Source organism: Bactrocera oleae, chromosome 5, assembly GCF_042242935.1.
Source record: "Bactrocera oleae isolate idBacOlea1 chromosome 5, idBacOlea1, whole genome shotgun sequence".
Taxonomy (NCBI): Eukaryota; Metazoa; Arthropoda; class Insecta; order Diptera; family Tephritidae; genus Bactrocera; species Bactrocera oleae.
This window is the reverse complement of record NC_091539.1, coordinates 63,252,482-63,274,388: the sequence shown is the minus strand read 5'-3', so window position 1 is coordinate 63,274,388 and position 21,907 is coordinate 63,252,482. Positions and strand designations below refer to the sequence as shown.

General features: G+C 33.9%; 1 protein-coding gene across 14 annotated transcripts in view; it reads left to right on the top strand.

Annotated features, from left to right (window-relative positions):
• Positions 1–21,321, top strand: part of LOC106615863 (uncharacterized) — a 159,889-nt gene extending 138,568 nt beyond the window's left edge. For 4 of the 14 annotated variants that reach the window (XM_036369034.2, XM_070110823.1, XM_036369033.2 and 1 more), the window contains 13 exons: positions 20–350; positions 424–562; positions 629–704; positions 776–894; positions 1,653–1,867; positions 3,479–3,721; positions 7,524–7,897; positions 8,439–9,338; positions 11,590–12,026; positions 12,366–13,609; positions 13,673–13,743; positions 13,817–13,920; positions 14,202–21,321. In XM_036369034.2, the coding sequence (XP_036224927.2) occupies positions 20–350; positions 424–562; positions 629–704; positions 776–894; positions 1,653–1,867; positions 3,479–3,721; positions 7,524–7,897; positions 8,439–9,338; positions 11,590–12,026; positions 12,366–13,609; positions 13,673–13,743; positions 13,817–13,920; positions 14,202–14,475 (4,527 nt within the window). In that variant the 3' untranslated portion in view covers positions 14,476–21,321. Of the gene's footprint in view, positions 1–19; positions 351–423; positions 563–628; positions 705–775; positions 895–1,652; positions 1,868–3,478; positions 3,722–7,523; positions 7,898–8,438; positions 9,339–10,505; positions 10,631–11,589; positions 12,027–12,365; positions 13,610–13,672; positions 13,744–13,816; positions 13,921–14,201 lie in introns of those variants that run through there. The other 10 variants (XM_070110824.1, XM_036369037.2, XR_004977756.2 and 7 more) reach the window with 9 other exon arrangements.
• Positions 21,322–21,907: the final 586 nt, after the last annotated feature.

Genomic DNA, 21,907 nt, shown 5'->3' with positions numbered 1-21,907 from the left:
CTCTTACTTTCCAAATTAGGTTTTTGACAACTACGCCGATAATAATGGCACAAGATGGCAGCTGTGCAAATTCCAACCACCAACAACGCTTCCACACACAGGTCCACCAAAGCATCCAGCAGAGCGACCGAATGCAGCCTACGATTATTTGCAACCACAGGATATATTTTACAGTCGCACTCATTCGATGTTACCACCAACTAAATCGAGCAGTAGACTACAGCTCAGGACAGTCGCGACCGCAGCGCCACCAGTATACATAACCTCATATTTGAATACGCTGCACATACGCCAACGCACAGGCCAACACTCCAATGCGTTGCTCAATGCAACCGTGACCATACAGTGGGGTAAATTGGATATTAACATAGTTTTTAAAAAAATTTTAATTATCTAAATTTTCCATTCCTAATCTGTGCTCAGACAACACATACAAAATGAAATTGACTGCTGATGAGAAAACCGTCGAATCATGCCAACCGAATCCCTGTCAGTTCAATGGTAAATGTGTGTTCAATAATGGTTCGAACTACTGTCAGTGCCAAGGTCACTATACCGGCAGGTGCGTGTTGGGATTTAAATATTGTATTTCTTGGCTACTTATATAATAAGGGAATATCATTCGCAGGTTTTGTGGCTTAAACATTTGTGAGTTGGAGCCGTGCGTCTTTGGTAAATGTGAACTAACTACTAATAGCTTCAAGGTATGCCTAGAAATTTTTTTTATAACTTACCTGTTGAATTATAATAATATTTAATGTTATCACCTGTCTAGTGTCAATGCCAGCCGGGTTATATGGGTCACACATGCGAGCTAAAGCAAAGACCTTGTGCTGAGAATCCTTGTGAAGGTCGCGGCGCTTGTTTCGAAAGAAATGGTGGCTACTTTTGTCGGTGCGTATAATTAAAAGAAATCTAAAATTACTCGCCCCAGATTTATTTGTAAAAAATTGTTGCTAGAATATTTGAAAAAAAGTTTTAATTGTTCAAGAAAATATTATATATTTTATACCCTGAACAAGGTATATAAGTTTGCCACAAGGTGTTGTAACAGTCGGAAAAAAGTCGGTATTGTACTCTTTTCGAGCGCTGAAATTTTAAAAATTCATAATTCCAAATTTTTAATATTGAGTTGAAATAAAAAAATACGTCTCCAATATTTGCCTCAAAAAATACAACAATAAAAATATACAATATAAATTTTGGATGGAATGACCCATTTATTTTTTAGAAGTTTGATTGCAATGAGAAAAGCGAAGAATATACTAGGCGCCATCGATTTTGAGTAAAACGGTTAATTTTACAATAATAATTAGACTTATGTATTTGAATCAAAACTATTCAAATTTAGTGAGATTAAATATTTGAGTGAAAAAGTGGAGTCTTTTAAGTGAGTTAAGTGAAGTAGAATACTAAATTGCTGAATTAACTTTGCTAGGTGGGTCGTCCGTCGGCTTTTTTGTTTTCTCGACTAATACGGTGTTATTGACATATTTCTTTTCGTATATGAGGATGCTATAAACTTCAAAATAATCAATTACGTATACCATAAATATAATTTGTTGTTATATATGTATATAATATATTTTTTTTAACTCAATCGTTCTTACAATATAAACAGCTGATTCAATAATTTACTGTCTCTTAAACAGCTGTCACGCTTGGTGGGAAGGCGCGCGTTGCGAGCGTCGTATGCTGCACATACCCTATAAACCGTTATCGGAACGCATGCTACAAGAACCATTTTGGTTGGGATTGATAACAGTATTTGTTGTATTGGCTGTCATCGGTTTGGTTTGGTGTGCCAAACGGCATTTTCCGGAGAAAATCGAAAAGTTACTCGCTGAGGAAGCGGATCGAAATCGACGTAAGTGTTTCTCTTATATATATTTATAGGTTAAGAGTTGATAGGTTAAAAGCTAGTTTATTGTATATGTATGTGTATCAATATGTGTATATTTGAATATTAAATTAGGGGACGGTGAAAGATATAGGATTGAAAGTAACTTATTGTGAGCAAAAGTAGCGCTTGGAAAGCACACGTTTTAGAAGTCTATCTTCAAAGTTGTTTAGTGTACTTTAAGTATTACTTATTTTGTAATCTATGGAAACAACAGTGACTTAATGTTTATTGAGCTGTATTTCTTCAACTGAAATCAGTAGAAATGTAAATATATATAACTATTTTATATGTTTATGTATATATCTATATTAAGTAGATATCATATCAGTATTGAAACTAACATATAGTATATGAAAATCATTATCTAGATAACTATTTGTAAATTGTTTATCAAATGGTGTAACCTTGACTTGATGTATAAAATATTTTATTAATTTTCAGTACTGAGTTATTGTCTTAGCCTTTTGAGCGGCTCCGTTCACAAACTGTTAGGATTTAGTTAAGCCATACAGTTATTTAACTGCCTAAGTGACCAAACCTCACTTAGCATTAATGTTTCTATAAATATCTGAGATGTTTAGCTCCCAATTATTTTAAACCTGATGACAACCTATAGCGACATGTCAATTTCTTCTTCAGCTATCTACTGATTTCTATAATATTGTAGTTACAAACGATTTTTTTTTAATATATGTATGCTTATTTGAAACATTCTGAAATTTTAGTAATTGTCAAAATGAATGTCTCATTAACATCGAGTTTTCAAAAATAATTCCACAGAAGGTGTCAAAATAAGTTGCAAATTGTAGCAAAAATGTCATTTGTTACTCGAAATCTATTGATTGCATGTGGATAGTACATCTGATATCGCTTTCAAAATTCGTTTTGCTTCCTCAAAGATACATTTATGCAATCTTCCACACTAAGAGATCCTTACAGAAATATAAAGATAAAGTTGAGATTTCATGTTCTCGTTTTAAATTTAATGCTTCAAAAATTATATAATCGCCGATAGATAATATGCACGCATTCAAGTTTTGTTTCAAGTTTAGACGAGTAACCAGAACTGGAAACAATCCTTATGATGTTTTCATTATATACATATAAGTGTATGTAATAGTGACCACATAACAAAGAAATGAAAAAAAAATATTATTTAAATTCACTCTAAAGCAGAGAATATGGAAGATTTATTAAACTGGTTTACCCTATACCACTGAAGCGTAGTAAATATATCAAACCCCGAACCTTTGTATAAGTTATACATAGATTATATAACTACGATTCTTATAAATATTTTATTTTTACGCATATACGTATATCTGTATTTACTAAAATTGCTAGCAAACATCTATTTTTGTCCGAATACATACGATTTACTTTTGTTGAGATACTCGTGTATGCGCTCATTTTGCAAATTTGTGCAAGAAATTTTTTTCTACCACTTACTGTCTCTCTCTCTCTCTCTTTTTCTCTTTTTCTCTCTGTTGTTTTTTTGTTTTTGTTTCTTCTACTACTCGTTTGTTTGTTTGTATATTTTTACGAAAACTTTTTTTCTTCTTCATAAATATATAGCACCTGGTTCCATACATGGACATCATCATCACACATCATTACGCGAGCAATTGCAATTTACTACTGCCATTCCACAGTCAACCGGCAATATAGCACCGGGCACACAGCGTTCCATATTCAACAGATTGGGTATCAGAAAACCGTCACTTTTGAGCCTCAGCAGCCCCAATCCAATACCCGGAGGGGGAGGGGCAGCAGCGCGTACATTTTCACTTGACGATCTATTACGACCGCCTCCCCGACGTAAGATAGGCTAAATTGAGTTTGATTTTGAAAACGAAAAAAACAATACAACAACAACTATTAAAACAAATTTGCAAGCACAAACCAAAAACAAAAAAATTTGTTCAACAAAAATATTTATGAACCCTTTTTATAGCAAAAAACAAAAAGTTATATACTAAAAGCAAATTACTCCACCGCAACTCACTTCAAGCGTTGTATTTCTATCTACCTGTTTCTTTCTCTCTCTCTCTCTCGCTCTCTCTCTTTTTGTCTGTCACTTTCCCCTAACATATGTATGTATAAGTTAAGCTTTATATGCATATAAGTACTTGATTGGTTTATGATTCGTATTTTTATCAAAAATATGTTTTTTTTTTTTGCAAAATTTCCTCTTAACGAATATCTCGTTGTGTACACACAGTGCTGTATATCCCCCCCTCTCCTCAAACAAGCGTTACAGTTTTGAACTCAAAATTTTCCATAATAACCTATTAAATATTAAATTGTTGCACACATTATTTCTTTAAGTTACATCACCGCCATTCATGTACTCGTATATATACATATACCTAGTATGTACTCGTATGTATGTATGCTTAAATCACAAAAAACTGCACCGCAAATCTAAAAAGAATGCTGAATAAATTAAATAAAATTATACTTCAACAAATACGCACTATATACAATGAATATTGGATTTTGCTTAGAATTAAAATTTCAACATTTTGTTGTCTAACCAAATAAAAGCAATCCTAAACCAAGTAGAGACTAGCTTCATCTATCCCCTTAGCACCTAATCGTAAATAAGTATAATTCTACTAACGCACATATAATACATACAAAACCATGTAAATATAAATGTTAATCCCAAAAGTCAAGTATATCTGTATTAATATATGATATCTTAAACCCAACATTTCTACATAAAAGCTGTATAATATTTAGGTGCTTACACTAGCTAGCACGCTTCACATGAGCTTTTGTTTTTGACATACAGAGTCACTCGCGTTTGGTTGTGTGATAATCTGTAATATTGAAAGTGGAGCTGCAGTGTTAGGATTAGGGTACGACAGATTTTTTACACCAATCCGAAAAACTATTTATTATAGGTTATATTCAGGTAATATAGCGATGATTTTAGCACTCTACAAAATCGTGAAAATTGTCAGGTATGGTAAAAACTGAAGGGGTTGCCCAGTCAATATCACCTCTTTTTAACAAACAAGACCAAACAATCTCTTCTTTTTATACCCTAAACAGGGTATACTAAAATTGCCACAAAGTTTGTAACAGCCAGAAGGAATAGGAGAAGACCATATAAAAAAATTTGATTTCTATAAATGACCACCATAAAAAGCTGAGTCGAGCATATAGCTGCCATACAAAATCAAGCTCTTATAAGAAATATTATGTACTTGTGAAGGATATTATAGTAAACGTTTTTTCTTGTTAATTCTTAACGTCGAAAGGCATTATGAAATGGGCCGCGTCGCTCATCAAAATTGACTTTCCATCTCAGAGACTACTTTAAACAAATGAGGATCCTAATGAACTAGAAATATTCTAAAAATATTTCATTTAGCCCTATTTAAAACTGAGTTGCCACCAACAAAAAAAATCAAACTGTATAAAATATTTTCCAATCGTATGAAATTGAAAATAGGTCATAGAGGTACATAATTATTGAAGCTCCGCGTAACAGCAGCTTAGAATAATTTCTATACCTGCACAATGCTTAGAATCTACTATAAGCCGATATTTATTATTTTATCTTTGTTTTTGAATATATTTATTTTATTAAGTAGTATGCTGCTTACAATCGCGGTGACAATTACGAACTCATAAAAAAAAAGGTGTCGTCAAGCTAGTACCGCCAAAATAGGTGGTTTTGGATCTTGCAAAACAACGGAAGTAATAACTAAAATTTCATCATCAGCCCGAAACTCAATAATTTCTCAAATATTAAAAATAATTAAAAGTTAGTGAATTACGTACAGAACTTGTAGTCAAATATTCCGAATCAAAACCATTATTTTTTTTCAAAAAAAAAATTTTTATAAACTATAAAATTTTAACATTCATAATACTAAAGTCGATATTTCAATTGATGCCGCGTTTTGTAAGAAAAAAGTATTTTTTTTGTTTGTAATTCAAATTATTTAAAAAATTTTAATCTCCTGAAAAATCGATTATTTTTTAATGTAAATTAAATAAAATTCAATTTCATACAAACGTGAACAAGTTCTTCTTCCGAACTAATAATGTAAATGTAATTTTTAAAACCATTTATGTAATAGGTTCATTTACAAAACAAATAATATTAAATACGCAAAATTGTTAATTGCAGATTGTCTAAATTAGCTTGAGCTTCTCCATCACTGATAGGCCTTTTACATAGCAAATATTTTTTTAAGGATTGATCTCATACAAATAAGTTATGTAACTTTAGCTAGCTTTTTGTGCTTAATGTTAATTGGAAAACAAATGCTTCAATCAGATGCTATAAAAGCTCTAAAAGCTAATTACAACTTGGTGTATAGGGTGTATGTGTATCATCATAAAATTACAAATTTAAAACCAATTCTATTATAACTACATACAAATATAAATTCACAATCTGAGCAAATAAAGCATATATTTTCTTAAATATATCTGAAATATAAAATTGTGACCCCGATTTGATCAGCTGACATACATGAAAATGACAAAACGACAAAACTACTCTTGATCGCCGAATTGCGGCTGCTGGTGGGCGTAAAAGAACTATCGTTTTTACTATGTAGTCTTAGAAAGTATTTTGTGAATGCTGTTTTAATTTTGAATATATACAATTTTATTCAATTTAATTTACATATTTCCATGTATTGTAGTTAGCTGTTATAGAGGTATGTCTTGTTGATTTCAATCTTATTGTCATACAAACATGTATAACATATTTACATACATATCTACATCATTGCCATTTATTTTTACACCGAAAACTATACATTTTTGAACGATATTCTGCTTGCCGTACTCTACAAACCGCACATAAGCACTTGTTTCTTGAAAAAAAGCACCATCTGTTACAGGTAACACTTCTTTAAGAGAATGAAAATCATTAAAATTATTAAGTATTATGTTTGCATCTTGGAAAGTAAATACGAATACGCGGAATTTATAAGAGACTTAACTTTGCTTAACGACTTTCTTCAATTAAAGCCAGATACTAGCCGATTACCTAAGAAGTATTCGAAAACTTTATTTTGTAGTTAGTAAACGGACCAGCTGTATAGTAAAAGACGAAATGGAAACATCTCACACGTCATTTTTGATTGTACCGCCTTAGCTAGAACAAATCTTAAACAATTGGGAGCTCACAATTTCAGATATCTGAGATATCACTGAGCTGGTGAAAATAGAAATTAAACACCTAATCAAATTTGTATTGACCTCAAGGCACTTTGTCGACTTAAAAGATCGGATACAGCAGTTCCATTTTTATGGCTACACAAAGGACACAAAGCAGTCCAAGTGCGGTCACCATCTTAAGTATCAACCATCGAACCTAAGCTGTCAGTTCAAATAGCTGTCAATATATTCTCTAAGTTTTAAAGGAGAGTTACCTGTACTTTTTCCAATTTCCCAGCACATAACACCATCACATTACGCTTACACAACTGCTTTTTCTCCTCTTCACTCATTTGTATGTAATTGAATGTGCTTTATTTACCTAGCATTTGTTTGTGTTTTATATGTGAGACATCTTTGTAGTTACATATACAGAGAATAATCTCCGAAGAACCGCTGCTAATATGTAAAATTTTTTACGCTATCACAGGTTCGCCGTCGCCACGCAAGAAGCGCAACAACTCTACGCCGGTAAAGAAAAATGCTGCCGAAAAGAAACAAATTTTACAACAACTAGTCTCGCCGGCAACGAATGTGGACAAGCCGAAAGTTAGCCTCGGCGAGCTCATCAACATGACGGAGAATCGTCTGCGCGCTTCGGCCAGCAATGTCGACTCCGAGAGCGATGTTAAAGAGACTACATTCTCTGAGAATTCTGGCTCGCTGACATCGACAAATGTAGCGAATGTTGCACGCACAATTGCCGATCCGAAACTCGAGAAGAAGGTGACATTCGCGCGACTGCTGAATAAAGTGTCTGCTGAAATGAGCTCTGGTTCGGATATGGATATTGGACATATGACGGTGAGTATGGTGTTGGATGTTAGATGGTCGATAAATGATTACTGACGATAATAGCTAATAGAAAATTCTAGTCTAGACATTGTGACAGTATACTAAAGTGAGTTTTAAATTCTCAGGCAAAGAAATCAAAATATTTATGTCCATATACTCAGGATCCGGAAGAGAGAGAGGCTTTTCTTTGAACACTACCAACGCTATATAGTGCTTATACTCGCTGCACTCTTCATTCCACAAACAAACAACTGCTATTTGTTATCACAGAACTGTACTTTTCTAACATTAAGCCCTACTCTAAGTAGTACTAGTCAAAAAAAAAATGAAAATGTGTGCATTATTGTCCGAAAGTTTTTAAGTCCGTTGTCGAATTTTCAAATACATTTATAGGTAATGTTAAATTAAAATATAAAAAGGATGAGGACCGCACCAATCATATTATTTATGTTTTACTTTCATTTTCTGTCATATAACTTGAAACTCATTCACTTACATTGTCTTTTCTCTCCTCCTCCTGCGCTACTCCCTCATCACTGCACACCCTTAGAACGCACGGAACTCGAGTGCCCTCAGCCTACCAACTGATTTACAGTTTCGCGGCAGCTCAGTGCCTGCGTCACCGTGCACAAACGATATACGTTCACCGCACAGCACCTCATCGAATCAGGGTAGCGACTCACTATCCAGTTCCGACTTAGCACTTACCGATTTCGGTTTGCGTTCGATGCAGACCAGTGGCAGTGATATCGGTGGCACAAATCACAATACCCATCTGCCGCTCGGTATTGCCGCGGGCTTTGGCGGACCATCACGTAGTCGTATCGGCACAATTGCACGCCCGAAAGTCTCAAGTGCCGACTCCATTTTAGCTATGTTCCGTAATCTTGCTTCCTCTTCATCAAATGCAAACGCCTATGCAATAACAACTGCCTCAAGTACCAACACAAACACTGCTAACATAACGCATAGTGCATCTGTATATGTATCACCATCAACAACCCCAAACGCTTCTAGTCCACAAGATGATGCACCCGGCGATGATGAATCCTCCACTTCGTCTATGCATACGCCGGTTAGTTTTTCGAGTGGTCCACCCGATTCGCCGATATTCTATCGTCAAACCACGATTGAGGTGCCCGTGCTCGATGTTCTTAATGCGCACAAATCTTCATCAACACCATCGTCATCGAACTCGTCATCGTCTACGAACTTACTGCACCCACCGACTATACTGCTTGAGATACCTAGCAATGGTATTAATAATAAGTGTCTATCGCCAATACGTGAGATGCCTACACCGATGCCGTCGCCAGCTCTCACACCGATTATGCCACGGCCACAGCGTTCAAACAGTCCGATATTCCAGGAAGATCCACTGTCGACCTGTGATTACAGCGACGATGAGCAGAAGAGCATACGCAGTGACTGCAGTGATGAACAGATGTCGGTGAGTAAGATTGTCCGTACTAATATTGAGGTTAGGAAGATATGCGAAAGATAAACTCTACACATATCCTCCATTATTTGTTGATACAATATATTACTGTCCGAACTATCTTGTTGGACTATTTTTAAGTTGAAAATTCCTCTATCCACTCCGAAGTCTGAAAGTCACAAAGTCAAGAAGCCTTAATATATGAATAACTTTTTAACCTATATCTCTTAAAACTATTGCCGATAGGAATTAAAATTGAATAAAATTTATTCTCGGTCCTACCAACCGCCATCAAAAAGCCAGTCCAGCAAAGTGATCCAGGATCCTTAGTGATCGACTTTCTTTCATCTTCGATCCAACGCGTTTACTACATTTTTCTAAGCGAAATAGAAGTTGAGATATAGCCTACTATTCAAGCAGTACATTTAAAAAAAATGAGTAGAAGTTAGAGACAGATTTGCCCATGAGTAAATTTATCCATTTTCATTTAAATGTTAGGTTTTTCGCTTATTGGACTGTTGGATCTCAGACCAGCTCAACAAGCGTAGGTCAACTATCAGCAGCTGTGCAGTCGCAAGGTCCTTCTGGTGCAGGGTAAATCGTTAGAGGTCTAGGGAAAGTTCTAAGTGGACACTGTCCGATCGGGATTATGCTTGCTACATCGGCTGTTTGGAAGGTTAGCTGATATCCCACCACAGCAGTTTTTCGTCTGGCTTCACAAAGGACCTTACATAACAGTCTAAGTGTCATGTTGAAAGATCAGCCATCTAACCTAACTTAACCTAGGTTTGCCCTAATTTTCTTCATTCCCGGAAAATTTCTTTGTTAAGGCTGTTTACATAAAAATTTAGTTATATTCAAAGAGCAATGCATGTAAAAGAGACGATGACTAATCACATTGCTTCCTCCTTCAACGAATTACCCAAAATGATCTTATTTCACTCATCTAAGTAAAATCATAGCCCTAAACAACACGAACAATCTCGTGTTTTCGGTTTACTCCGCCGTCCTTAAACCAACCACAGCATGGTTGATAGAGTTATGAGATATATATAATATATATAGAGAGTCATGATCGCATTTAATTTTTCATTCCCATATAATTTGTACGTATGCATATTTCTAAATGTTTCCTTAAGTGAATATAACATATAATACATTTTGAGACTTATTTATCAGGTTAAACATTTTTTCTTAATAAACACAATCAACGCAGATTGACTCAGATGATGGTATAATTATACAATTCGGACGCAAAAACCATAGGTGGTTTAGCTGAGAAAAACTACAAACTCTGTTGCTATGTAAAGCTATTACTCTACTCTTGGACATGCTTTCATATTTCATATTTAATGCTAGCCTCTTAACACAAATTTATAGAACATCTATTCTAACCATGTAAAATTAAGGTTACTGCTAAACTTATACATCTATATTAACGCTTAAAAAACTTATTAGATCTTAAAAATTACAGTCTTAAGTAAGGAAGAAGAACATTCTTAAATAGATAGCTAAATAAAATAGTTTACAAAGGTATAGTCAAAGAACACTCTTAACAATCCATAAAACCGATATAATCTCGCCGTATCCGATATTTTCTGCGATCTTCATCAAAACCTCTTGAATATTTAATCGACAATGGTGGAAGTATTTTATATTTCGTATACGTGTAGGATGAGCTAGTAATTTTGCAATAATTTAAGAAAGACCTAAAAATATATTTAGAAAATGAGAGAAAATATTCTTGTGTATTCAAATGATCTCGTACCGTATTGAAATCCGTGTGAGTTGCCTCGCAATTTAAGCCCATCGTGATGGATTGATGGATCAATTACGTTAGTGAGAACCATTCTTCGATATATAGATCTATAAACTTTTTTCATACGGCGCTTTATATTACACTATATGAAATAATGGAGGCGAGTTCAATAAAGACATATGGACTAGGAAAATAATTATAACTTAACACTACCCTTATCTAAACCACATCTTACACAACAAGAAGTTCACAAGATCTTGAGATAAAAAGTAAAGCATGTTCCAAAGGGTTCAAAACGGTAGACCTTTAATAATACTCATTTAAAGCAGAACGCAAGATTCATCAGATTTACTATCTCCATTACATAGTAATTTTTAAAAATCAGTTACATTGATTTATTTTTACCATGCTGCTTTAAAACTATGCAAAACCCTTAAAATTCCGATGTTACTTCTTCTCTAATGTTGCATTTTTCGTTTTTATTTCTCATAAACATTGTCCAAGGAGAAGATCGTACTGGATCTGCATACGGGTAAAACGCATGTCATTATTGATAGTGATGTGGAGACAACGCCCACTGACACCGCCACCACCTCCATGGCAGGTCAGAACCGTGGAGCGGATTTACTGAATAAACTACCGCTCTTGAGATTCTCACCACCCACGCCGACAGCAAGCGGTCTCCAGGCAACTAACACCATTATGAATGCTGGAGTTGTGGCATTGAAGCCACCAGCGATTGTCATTGATGTGGAACCGCCAACACCGGAGGAGAGAACACCGCGACCACGTGATCTCATCATACCAACATTGACGGTGGAGCATCCGAGTCCAACGAGAAATCGTCACCCGATGATCATATTCCCGGGATCACCACCACCGCAACGAGCCAGCATAGGTGAAACCAGTTTTATGTTTCCAAATAAGCAACAACAAAAAAGGTATATAAGTAGTGCACATCGCTTTTCGTTTCTTCATTTTTCGTTGTTCCATACTGTGTTCGAAATTCAATTAATTATTTATCTATATTCACACTAATATTATGTGCAGTCGTATTCCTTAGCTTCATTTAGGCGAGCCATTCACAGCGTTTTAGTTCTTAACTCACTTATTCGAGCGCACATGTTGAAATGTACATGCGTGTGTATTAGTGAATCCACCTACTATATCACCTAGAAGTTCATAGCTTATATTTTCTAGCCTGGAAACTGAAAACAATCCTCAATCATATATGTAAAACTAAATAAATATCTAATTTTTCCTCCGACTCTTTTCGACAGGCTCTTAAAACAATTTGAAAAACCGAACTCGCTAGAATTTCCCTTTGTACCGCCAATGATTACCGTCACTTCCAATATGAGTGAACTGGAATCGGATACCGAGCCATTGTCACCAGCCACGAAAACCGGCAATCCAGGCGGTTTGATGCCACCAAACCCTGTTGGTATGTGCTACCTGAGTCCATTCACAATGTGCAGTCGCGCTGATCGCACCATCTCTGAAAGCAATCTCAGCTCTTCCGGCTATTCAAGCATGGCGAGCCCCGGTCCGAGTCGCTGCGGCTCTAGTAATCCATTATGTCCTGGCGAAATGGATGAGCCAGGCAGTGGACATTCCGGTGGTGGTCTTTCACTGCATGTAAATCTTTTGAATAGGCGAAAAAACTCTGCATTAGCCAGCTGTAAAGAGAACATAACGAATGGTAAAGGTGCGGGCGCTGAAAGTGGCGCGACAGGCAGCAGTACTGATCATTTGCATAGACCACGTTCCGATTCTGAGACGTTCTCGGACGAAATCATATTGGAGTCGAATGACGAAGGTATTGGTACTGATCACGTCGACGAGAAAATGGATGACTGTCGCTTGAGCAGCAATCGCTTCAAAACTCTCGGTGCCTACATGGCCGAGCACGTGCTAATCGAGGTAGACGAACCGCAACAAGCGGCAAATACCAGCACCGTCAGCAGCACGAGTGCCAGCCATCAAATGGCACAACTACAACTGCCTTCTATTGTGATACAAATTGATGGTAACGAAAAGGGTCTGTCACCGGTGTCGTCGCGTTCGGAAAGTCCGCTAAGTGAACGCGCCAGTATGGGACGCTTTTCGCCACATTTTTATGGACGTAAGGATCAATTGCCATTCACCGATTCAGATGGCCTCTATGACTTTCCATCGTCGGATGGTAAAGGCGGCTCCTTCACACATCAGCGTCGCAGCAGCAGTAAAAAGCGCGAACGCAAATCATCGAAATGTTCAGCCACACAATCGCCGACAAAGCAACAACTTGATTTACCGAGCAAGGAGTCGCTGACTGCATCGACCACTACGCCGAGCAGTAGTACACATACATGTAGTAAGCATTGTCTTTCGCATCATCACCCCTGCCCAGTTTCGGCAGTTACCACACGTAAGAGCCCAAAGAGACGTCTCAATAGCCGACCACCAGTAGCGAGCAGCTCATCCTCATCGGAGAGTCTAGTTTCACCCAAAGAGTTGGCTCTAACACGACCTCTACCGCGGCGTAAGTTAAAGCGTATGACTCGATCTCTATACCGATTCAAATTATATTTTCTGTTTCTTACAGGTCTCAATTCTCCGAATCGTGAGAAGCGTCCACGAAAACAGGAGAGCCTCAGCGAAGAAGAGGTGGCCGATGTAAGGGTTTTTAGTTTAAATTTCAAAATTAATTTTTATGGTTTATACAAATTTTCATTCTATCTGTACAAAGGCTTTATTGCGTCGTATATCACCCAGCATTGTAAAGGAAGATACTGAAACTGTTAAGCCGAAATGTAAAATAAATCGTTTGCGTGCGATCGGCAATCAAATAAGGTAAGGTTTTAATATATTTAATGTAAGATTATATAATTGTGTTCGTAAAACCAAGTGCTAACAATCCTTAATCCTATAACTACTGAAGTTGAAGTCAGAATAGAACAAGAACCACGGCAAGCAAATTCCCAAAAAGTCTTTGCTTCTGCTTTAAAGTTAAAATAGGAACAGTTGAAGGCTAGCCTTACCTGAAGGTCCACACATCCACATCCTTTCACACCTCTTACTCGAAAATTCTCAGAAATATTTTGCAAAATTCTAATCCCATTGCTTCAATATAGATTTTTGCGTCGCTTGAAAAAGTCCATAAAAACTCGTGAGCGTCTAGCCTCACCATCGGATAGTTGTCCCGAAGAGAATACCGACGACATGGACTCACCACAAGCCACATCGCCGTTGCTACAACCGACATCGCCCAACAAGACGCGCATAGCGTTATGTCGGCAAAAGCGCCTGCCTAGCGGTACTTATGGCATCACAGCCGCTGCACTCAACTCCAGCAACTGGAAGGGCATGGATCGCAGTCTCATCGGCGACGATCTAAATAGCGATTAGACAAATGCCGCTATAACGAAGTCGGGCACGAGTTGGTTGTGTTTGCCGCGAACCGCTAAGGGGCGTAGCGTAAGGCTGAAATTTACGAATATTACGTAATATTTAGGTGTGTATACACTGTGTTTACAACAAATATGCATTAATAGCGTAAAGTGTAGTTGTATAGGTTGTAGCTTATAAAAAAACTAGATTATAGTGCAGACACTAGTGCTTATATATTTAAGTATAGATATTAAAGTTAGTTAAATATGGAATTGATTTTTCGTGAATGTAAAACAGTGGTAGGCACATAGTTAAATATACATATAAATCCACTTGTATGTATGTATAATATATATGTATATGCTACATATAGCGTATGTATATTACATGCATACATGTTTAAGCAGTAAATATGCATAGACCTAAGTAACTGTGCCCAGTACTTAGAACCACACATACACACGCACACAGTTGCAGATGTGAGTTAGAATATATAGAATATATATAAAATTTACATACAAATAACATGTTTTATTGTGCGCCCTTACCGAAAATGGACACGCCTAAATCCACTTGTATGTAACATATGTACAGTTGTATCCGAAGCAATAGCATTGCAAAAGCATTCTAAATTCCACTTGAGCTACACGAAGTTCTTAAAAGCAAAATATGCAAATGTTACATATGTACATGGTATATCCATATATATGTACATACATATATAGTTAGTATATATAAGTATATAATATAAAGTAATTACTTAACTTAAGCATTAAATTAGTTATAATAGGTGAAATGTGCTCAACAATTTGCGCTGTGTTAATTTTGTTTGATGATAAACTAACACAAAAACAACAAATTAGACAAAAAAAAACAAAACACAAAAGTATTCTACCCTATACAATACGTTGTACGGGTATAAAAATAGATCATTACTGTCATATAAATGAGTTTATTAATTATCAAACAAACGATTGTGAGTGTTTATAGACTAATTATTAGAACATTTTAATTTATCGTATTTAAACACAATTTTTTTTGTTAAGTTTTTTAAGAACTAAGCTTGTATAGATCAACTATTTATTTTAAATGCATACCATACATAACCAAGCACTGGAGGAAACTATTTAGCTTAAAAATTAAATAAAACTGCAAGAATTTATATTTTTTTAACTAAAAATACTATCTTAGCAAATTCGATCAAAACTAACAAAAAAAAACAACAACATTCCTACGTATTCTATTTTATTTTTACTTTAATACAAATTCTTATTATCGCCTTCACAATAGGCTCCTCAGCCAATACCAGCATGCCAACGCTTAATCCAATTTTCCATACACTTGTTATGAGCCTCGGCTGGGATGGCTGACAGTGGCTTCAGCGAATTTTGTTTTTTCCATTTGCTAGATTGTTGTAAAGTTTTGTCGTCAATTTCATAATCTACGTCTCGTCACCAATTATGATGCATTTATGAATATAGGGTACTCAGCGACATTGCCAAACATCTCTTTTGCGACCTCTACTCAACGACGTTTTGCAAAAGATTCAAATCGTTGAGTCGAATAATGGCACGCGTCATACACAAAACCTTTAACAAAATGGGTTGAGTGGATCCATAAGAGATGTTAAGATTTTCCGCTATCTCTATGATGACAACACGACGATTTTGAAGCACTATTTCTTTAAAATACTGTTTGTTTGATGAAACCTCGCAAGATTTTATCGAATTGGTTTGCCCTCGTTATTTAAATGGACCAGTCCGAGTGCAATTTGATCAGATGATATTAAGCTGAACATATAGTGGAATTTCATTCAAATACTATTTTACTTTGTATTTAGCCTTAGTTTCTTATTTGAATCTCATTATGTGATTTAGGAGACACATTTAATAGGTGAAACATATAAATGTTTGATGCTTTAAATCTGAAAAATAGACAAAAGCAATGATCTCATACACTAAAAATTATTTTTTAAAGTTATAAACCTTTCGTTTACTTCCTTCATTTCAAATCCTCCGTACATACTTACATATAGTATGATTGCTTAAATTTCTAAATATCTTCAAAATTTATCTATTTTTTTCTATCGATTGCTCTAAGATATTGTTTAAAAACACAAACAAATGTTAAAGCACACACATATGTATTACTAGTCCTCGCAAAAGTATACTTTAGTTAATAAAATCATTAAATTATAGTTTAACATATGTACTAATAGTTATTCGTGTTGATACCTTTTCTGATTTTTATTCATTTTTTATATTCACAATTCGTATAAACTACTCCAAAACCCAAAGCAATATAAGCAGATAAGGAAGCATGCATAAATAATAAATTAATTAAATAATTTCGATATAATATATGTCAGTTAGCAATAAGGTTCATATAATTTTTATTGAATACAAAAAAATAATAATAAATAATGAAAAACTCTAAACAAAACCGATTAATTTTAGAATGTAAACCTTTAGATAAGCATTAATAACTATTGCTTGTGCAAAACTGTAGTAGTCCTAAATGAGTTAACTGTACTGTACATATATAAATACAGATAATATAACAAAGCCTAGCACAAAATTAAGAACAGTTCGATATTCACCTAGTTATGTAACAGCAAATGTAGTTATGGTTAATTACAAGTAATTTGCAAAAAAAACTAGAGTAATGTAGGTTATAAAGCACTTTGCAATTATACAGGGTATATACACCCATATAAATTATAAGACCCATCGAAGAAAATGCTTTTAAATATATTGATTTTGATGGTTTTGAAGTTCAAGAAATAAATTTGTGTTAACAAAATATACGAAGAAGGATTACTGTAGATAGAAGTATGTAGCGCTTGATATTTTTGAAATAGCACTCATTACATTATCTCCTCAGTAGATACTTCGCTGCAATATTTTCTTGAAATTATGATTTTTATCTCTTACTTCTACACTCTTTAATATATATTTTAAACTTAAAAATATTTCTTTTTTTATACGGAATTCATATAGAGACATTTTTTAAAAATATTGTAAATTTTTTTAAATATGCCAAATTAAGCGCTTTACAAACAAAACAATCCAAAAATATACGCAAAGTGTTGGTTTTGTGGTTCTAATGTTAGTGATATTTCAAAAGTTCGATTTAAACTCGAAAATTATTTAAATATTATGCAAATTTTCGATATTTATTCATTTAAATTTTTACTTTTACAAATTTTTAAAATAATATTTAAGCATGATTCCAAAAATATTCAGAAATTTAGTTTTTCTTTTGTATATTTTGTGTGTATTCTACAAATTTAGTTGATATCTGTTAAAAAAAATGAGTATCATTTAAATTTCAACGTTTTTTCTATTGTAATAATGCGCTAAAGTTATACAACAACTGTTCCAGCAAACATTATATATCTTTAACTAAAAAGAAAATTTTAAATATTTCTAACTATCAATATTTTCAAACTGTATACATACAATTACCATTAAATTCACATAAACACAACAACAATTACATTAAAATTTCCTCACCTCAAACCTTATTCAGTGTGACAGGTCGACTAGGCGTATACGTAACATTACGGCAAAGAGAAAATTATATGATAGATATATGATATATAAAATAGGTAGTATATAAGGACATAACATATGTACATATGTATGTATTTGTATGATACACATGTATATTATATAGGCAAACGTTTCTTTTTTCGCGTTCAGATTTTACAGTTAAGCAAATTTTTGATGATGGCTTATTGTATTGAGACTGATTTTGTAATAAAAACTAAATTTAAACATAAAAATAATACATAATTAAGCAAATGTACAATTGGATAACTCTAATGAAAAAATAAACAACAAAAACAACAAACAGTGTTATGATAAAACCATTGCAATACAAATCTTGAATATAAATTATTGAATTAATTAAATGTGAATAGTTGTGAAATTAATGCAATATTATTTGTGGTTAATTAAATAAAAATAATTAAAAATATTTGCGGTTAGTTGCAACAATTTGTGAAATTTAAATTAATATATATTATATAGTATATGTATATGTATAATTAACGTCGTTTAAGTACTTTATTTGTTGTTACTTGCACAGAAAAATATAAATATTGCAATAATAACAAGCTGCAATTTTGGCTGGCAATCACATATTACAAAAAAAAAACATGTTGTATATTTACAACAAATACTGCACACTACCAAATACTAGCTAGGCAAATAACTAATAAACATATACACATATAAACACGGTATATAAGCGAAGCATGCACGCTATTTATCGGGAGAAATGCTGCTGCACATAAAAATTCTTTACTTCGAAAATTATATTTTACAAAATTCCTCTAATGGCCTAGGAGGGCGGTGCGGTAATTACTGAGTCAAGAAAACAAAAATGTAAATTTCAGAAAAATTACGAATTAGTTTTCATCGTATGAGTAGTCTGCTTTTGGCTCGATACGCTTGACCCTGAGATGTTCCAATTTATTTGATCCGTCTCAAAAACGATTTCTGGAGGTCTGTGTGCATTCATCGATATTTTTTCAATTATAGAAGTTTTTCTGTCATGATTTTTACTTTTCTCATATATAAAGGATTTAGACCAAAAGATCTAATTCAAATTAAAGAAGTGGATAGCAGTTTTTTAAAAGCTTTTGTGCAAAAACGCTTTACACACACACACACAAATAGCATACACAAATAATACTATATAAATGTGCGTGTGTATTATAACTATTAGATAAAAATTCTGTGATAAAAGTTTCAAAATACGATCCTTGCAGAAATTTAAACGGGTATTAAAAAAAATAAACCAACAACAACACTTTACACCACATTTTATGCTTCTACATAAAACGTAATAAATGAGCATGTCTAACGGAATCCTATAGTGAATGTAACAAATAATACAAAAATCACAAAGAACTAAAAGAATTTGTTAAAATAGATCAAAACGAAAATGCCTGCGTAGGTTGATTCGCAGAATGCATACAGTTGCAAGAAAAAGAAATGGGACAGAGCTAAACAAATTACTAATTATTTTATTAATTTCCACTAAAACTAAATTCAATACATCGTCTTTAAAAAGAGGTAGTAAAATTAAAGAGCGCATTTATTAGTATGGACCGTTCTTTTATTCTATGATTTTTGGAGGTTTGAAATGTTCTACAAAAGAAGTCTCTTAAAATGTCGGCCTTACTATGCACACTTTCAACCTAATTATTTATATAACTTTTTTAACCACTTTCCGTTATAGTAATGTCCTCATGCCGAGTATACGAGGTCTAGTAAAAAAATATTCAACACTCTCAGAATTCCTCGTCTTTATTGGCAAAAAATTGGGACAATCGATTTTCAAAAGCCTCTCTTGAAGCCAATTTTTTCCCAAAAACCATCATTCAGCATAGACAGGAATAGGTTGTATTCACTTGGTTCCAAGTTCAAACTTTCTTTCTGGGTGGTTAAGACCCTCCCAACTAAGCTCTCCGAGCTTCTGGCGAGTCACTATTGATGTATGTGGCCCGGCGTTGTCTTAACGGAACACAATTTCTCTCCTAATGACCAAAGCTGACCGCTTCTGAGCAATTTTTTTTTTCGACTGTAAAATTGATGACTGGTTCGAATTAAAAATTAAATTTTAGCACTTTAGCATTTTAAGGACAAATAACTCGTTATTTTAGGGTCCCATAGAATTCTTTCATATGCATTAATTTTAAATTTCTACAACTTTAATTCCATTATTATATTTTTTTCTATAAAAACTTACGCTGTGTCCCATTACACTTGCGCGCGACTGTAAGTCTGAAGACAGAGAGCACTACATACTACTTTTACTTACCTGCAAACATACATACAAATATAAGAGTGTTTGAAATAAGTTCACTGCAATTTCAAAAGTGGTATCTTAAATAGAAAAAACTAACTAAGCTAAACGTATTCGATAAGATAAATGATATATTTACATACATACAATATAAATGGTATACTTGTAGAGCTAAAAAAAGTAAAAGTTATACTTATTATGACAATTGAAAGCGAAACTAAAGTGAAAATTATAGAGCAATATTTATTTTCAAAATAAAAACCAAAAGAAGTGAGAATTCTCACGCCAGCCGTTCGTGTCCAACTGTTAATTCGAAAATATTATATGGTACATGTATATTTGGGGTAGAAGACCTAACAAAAACAAATCGCACACCCATTCACCTATAATAAGTGTCTAGTCGTAACTTCAGAGCGGAAAAGAGAGAATATAGAATAGAGAATAGTCTTTAAGTGGCGAACGAATTATATTAAAGTCTCATTTTACTGTTAGGCCATGCACACATGCATACATACCTACATATACATACATATTATATATTATGTGTTATACGAGTATGTATATGTACAAGCACAGTGTTGGCTAGAGAAAATGCTATAAAAGTTAGTCAAACAAAAAAAACTATATAATTAATTACGCATATATTGCTATTCAAGTTTTACTTAAGCTAAAAGAGAGAAAAAATAGTTATATAAATAAAATATTATATATATATATAAATACATGCAAATATGTATTAGAAAAATGAATGAAAAGTAAAATAATATAAATAAATATATTTAGGCATATTTTTTCTAATGCACCTTCAACTCTCACGCCCTCACACTTACACACCCACACCGAATAGTTCACTTGTCTATTGCAAAGCCACAAATATATATTGTAAAAATAAATAAAAAATAATTTAAAAATATAAACTATCGTATGAAAGAAAAAAAGTCACGTGATCCACGAACCCAGAATTGTCCGAAAAATAAATGCAATTGTAAGAATACTCGTATGAATAAACCAAATTACGTTGAAAATAATAAATTATGTTGATAATGACTGCTCTTCTGTCTATATACATATATACTTCAATTAAGAGACTTGGGTAAGTATTGAACTTAAGTTTAGGATTGTCAGCGGATTCTTAGAAGCATAAGCAACTAGCGAGTAGCCCGTAAAGATCTTAAAGCTGAGCCTGGTAGACAGAAGTAGCAAAGTCTGGGCAATAAGGCGGTTGAAGCAAAACTTCTCAGCCGCTGTTTTACAAATAGTTTTCCTTTTTTCTTGCGACATAAGGGAGAGTGTTGGCAAGATGGAAAATTTTTCGTTTCTCGTTTCTAGTCAGAAATGTCTAATACCTAAGAAATGTATAAACATAAGGTGGATTGCAGGTTTGAGAGATATTTCGACTACAGCATCGTCTATCGAGCATACATACATATATACTCGTATATGTACATATATGCTCTGAATATGTTATTCAAAATAATAAATGCGAGAAATTACTGATGTCGCAGATATGTTGATAGGTGTCATGAAATTTTTCAAATGTTTCGAGCTTATCGATCGACGCTTCTGGCCGATTATTTGACCAAAAATCACATTTTAACAATCAACCACTCACCGTATTAACCTGATATGGCAT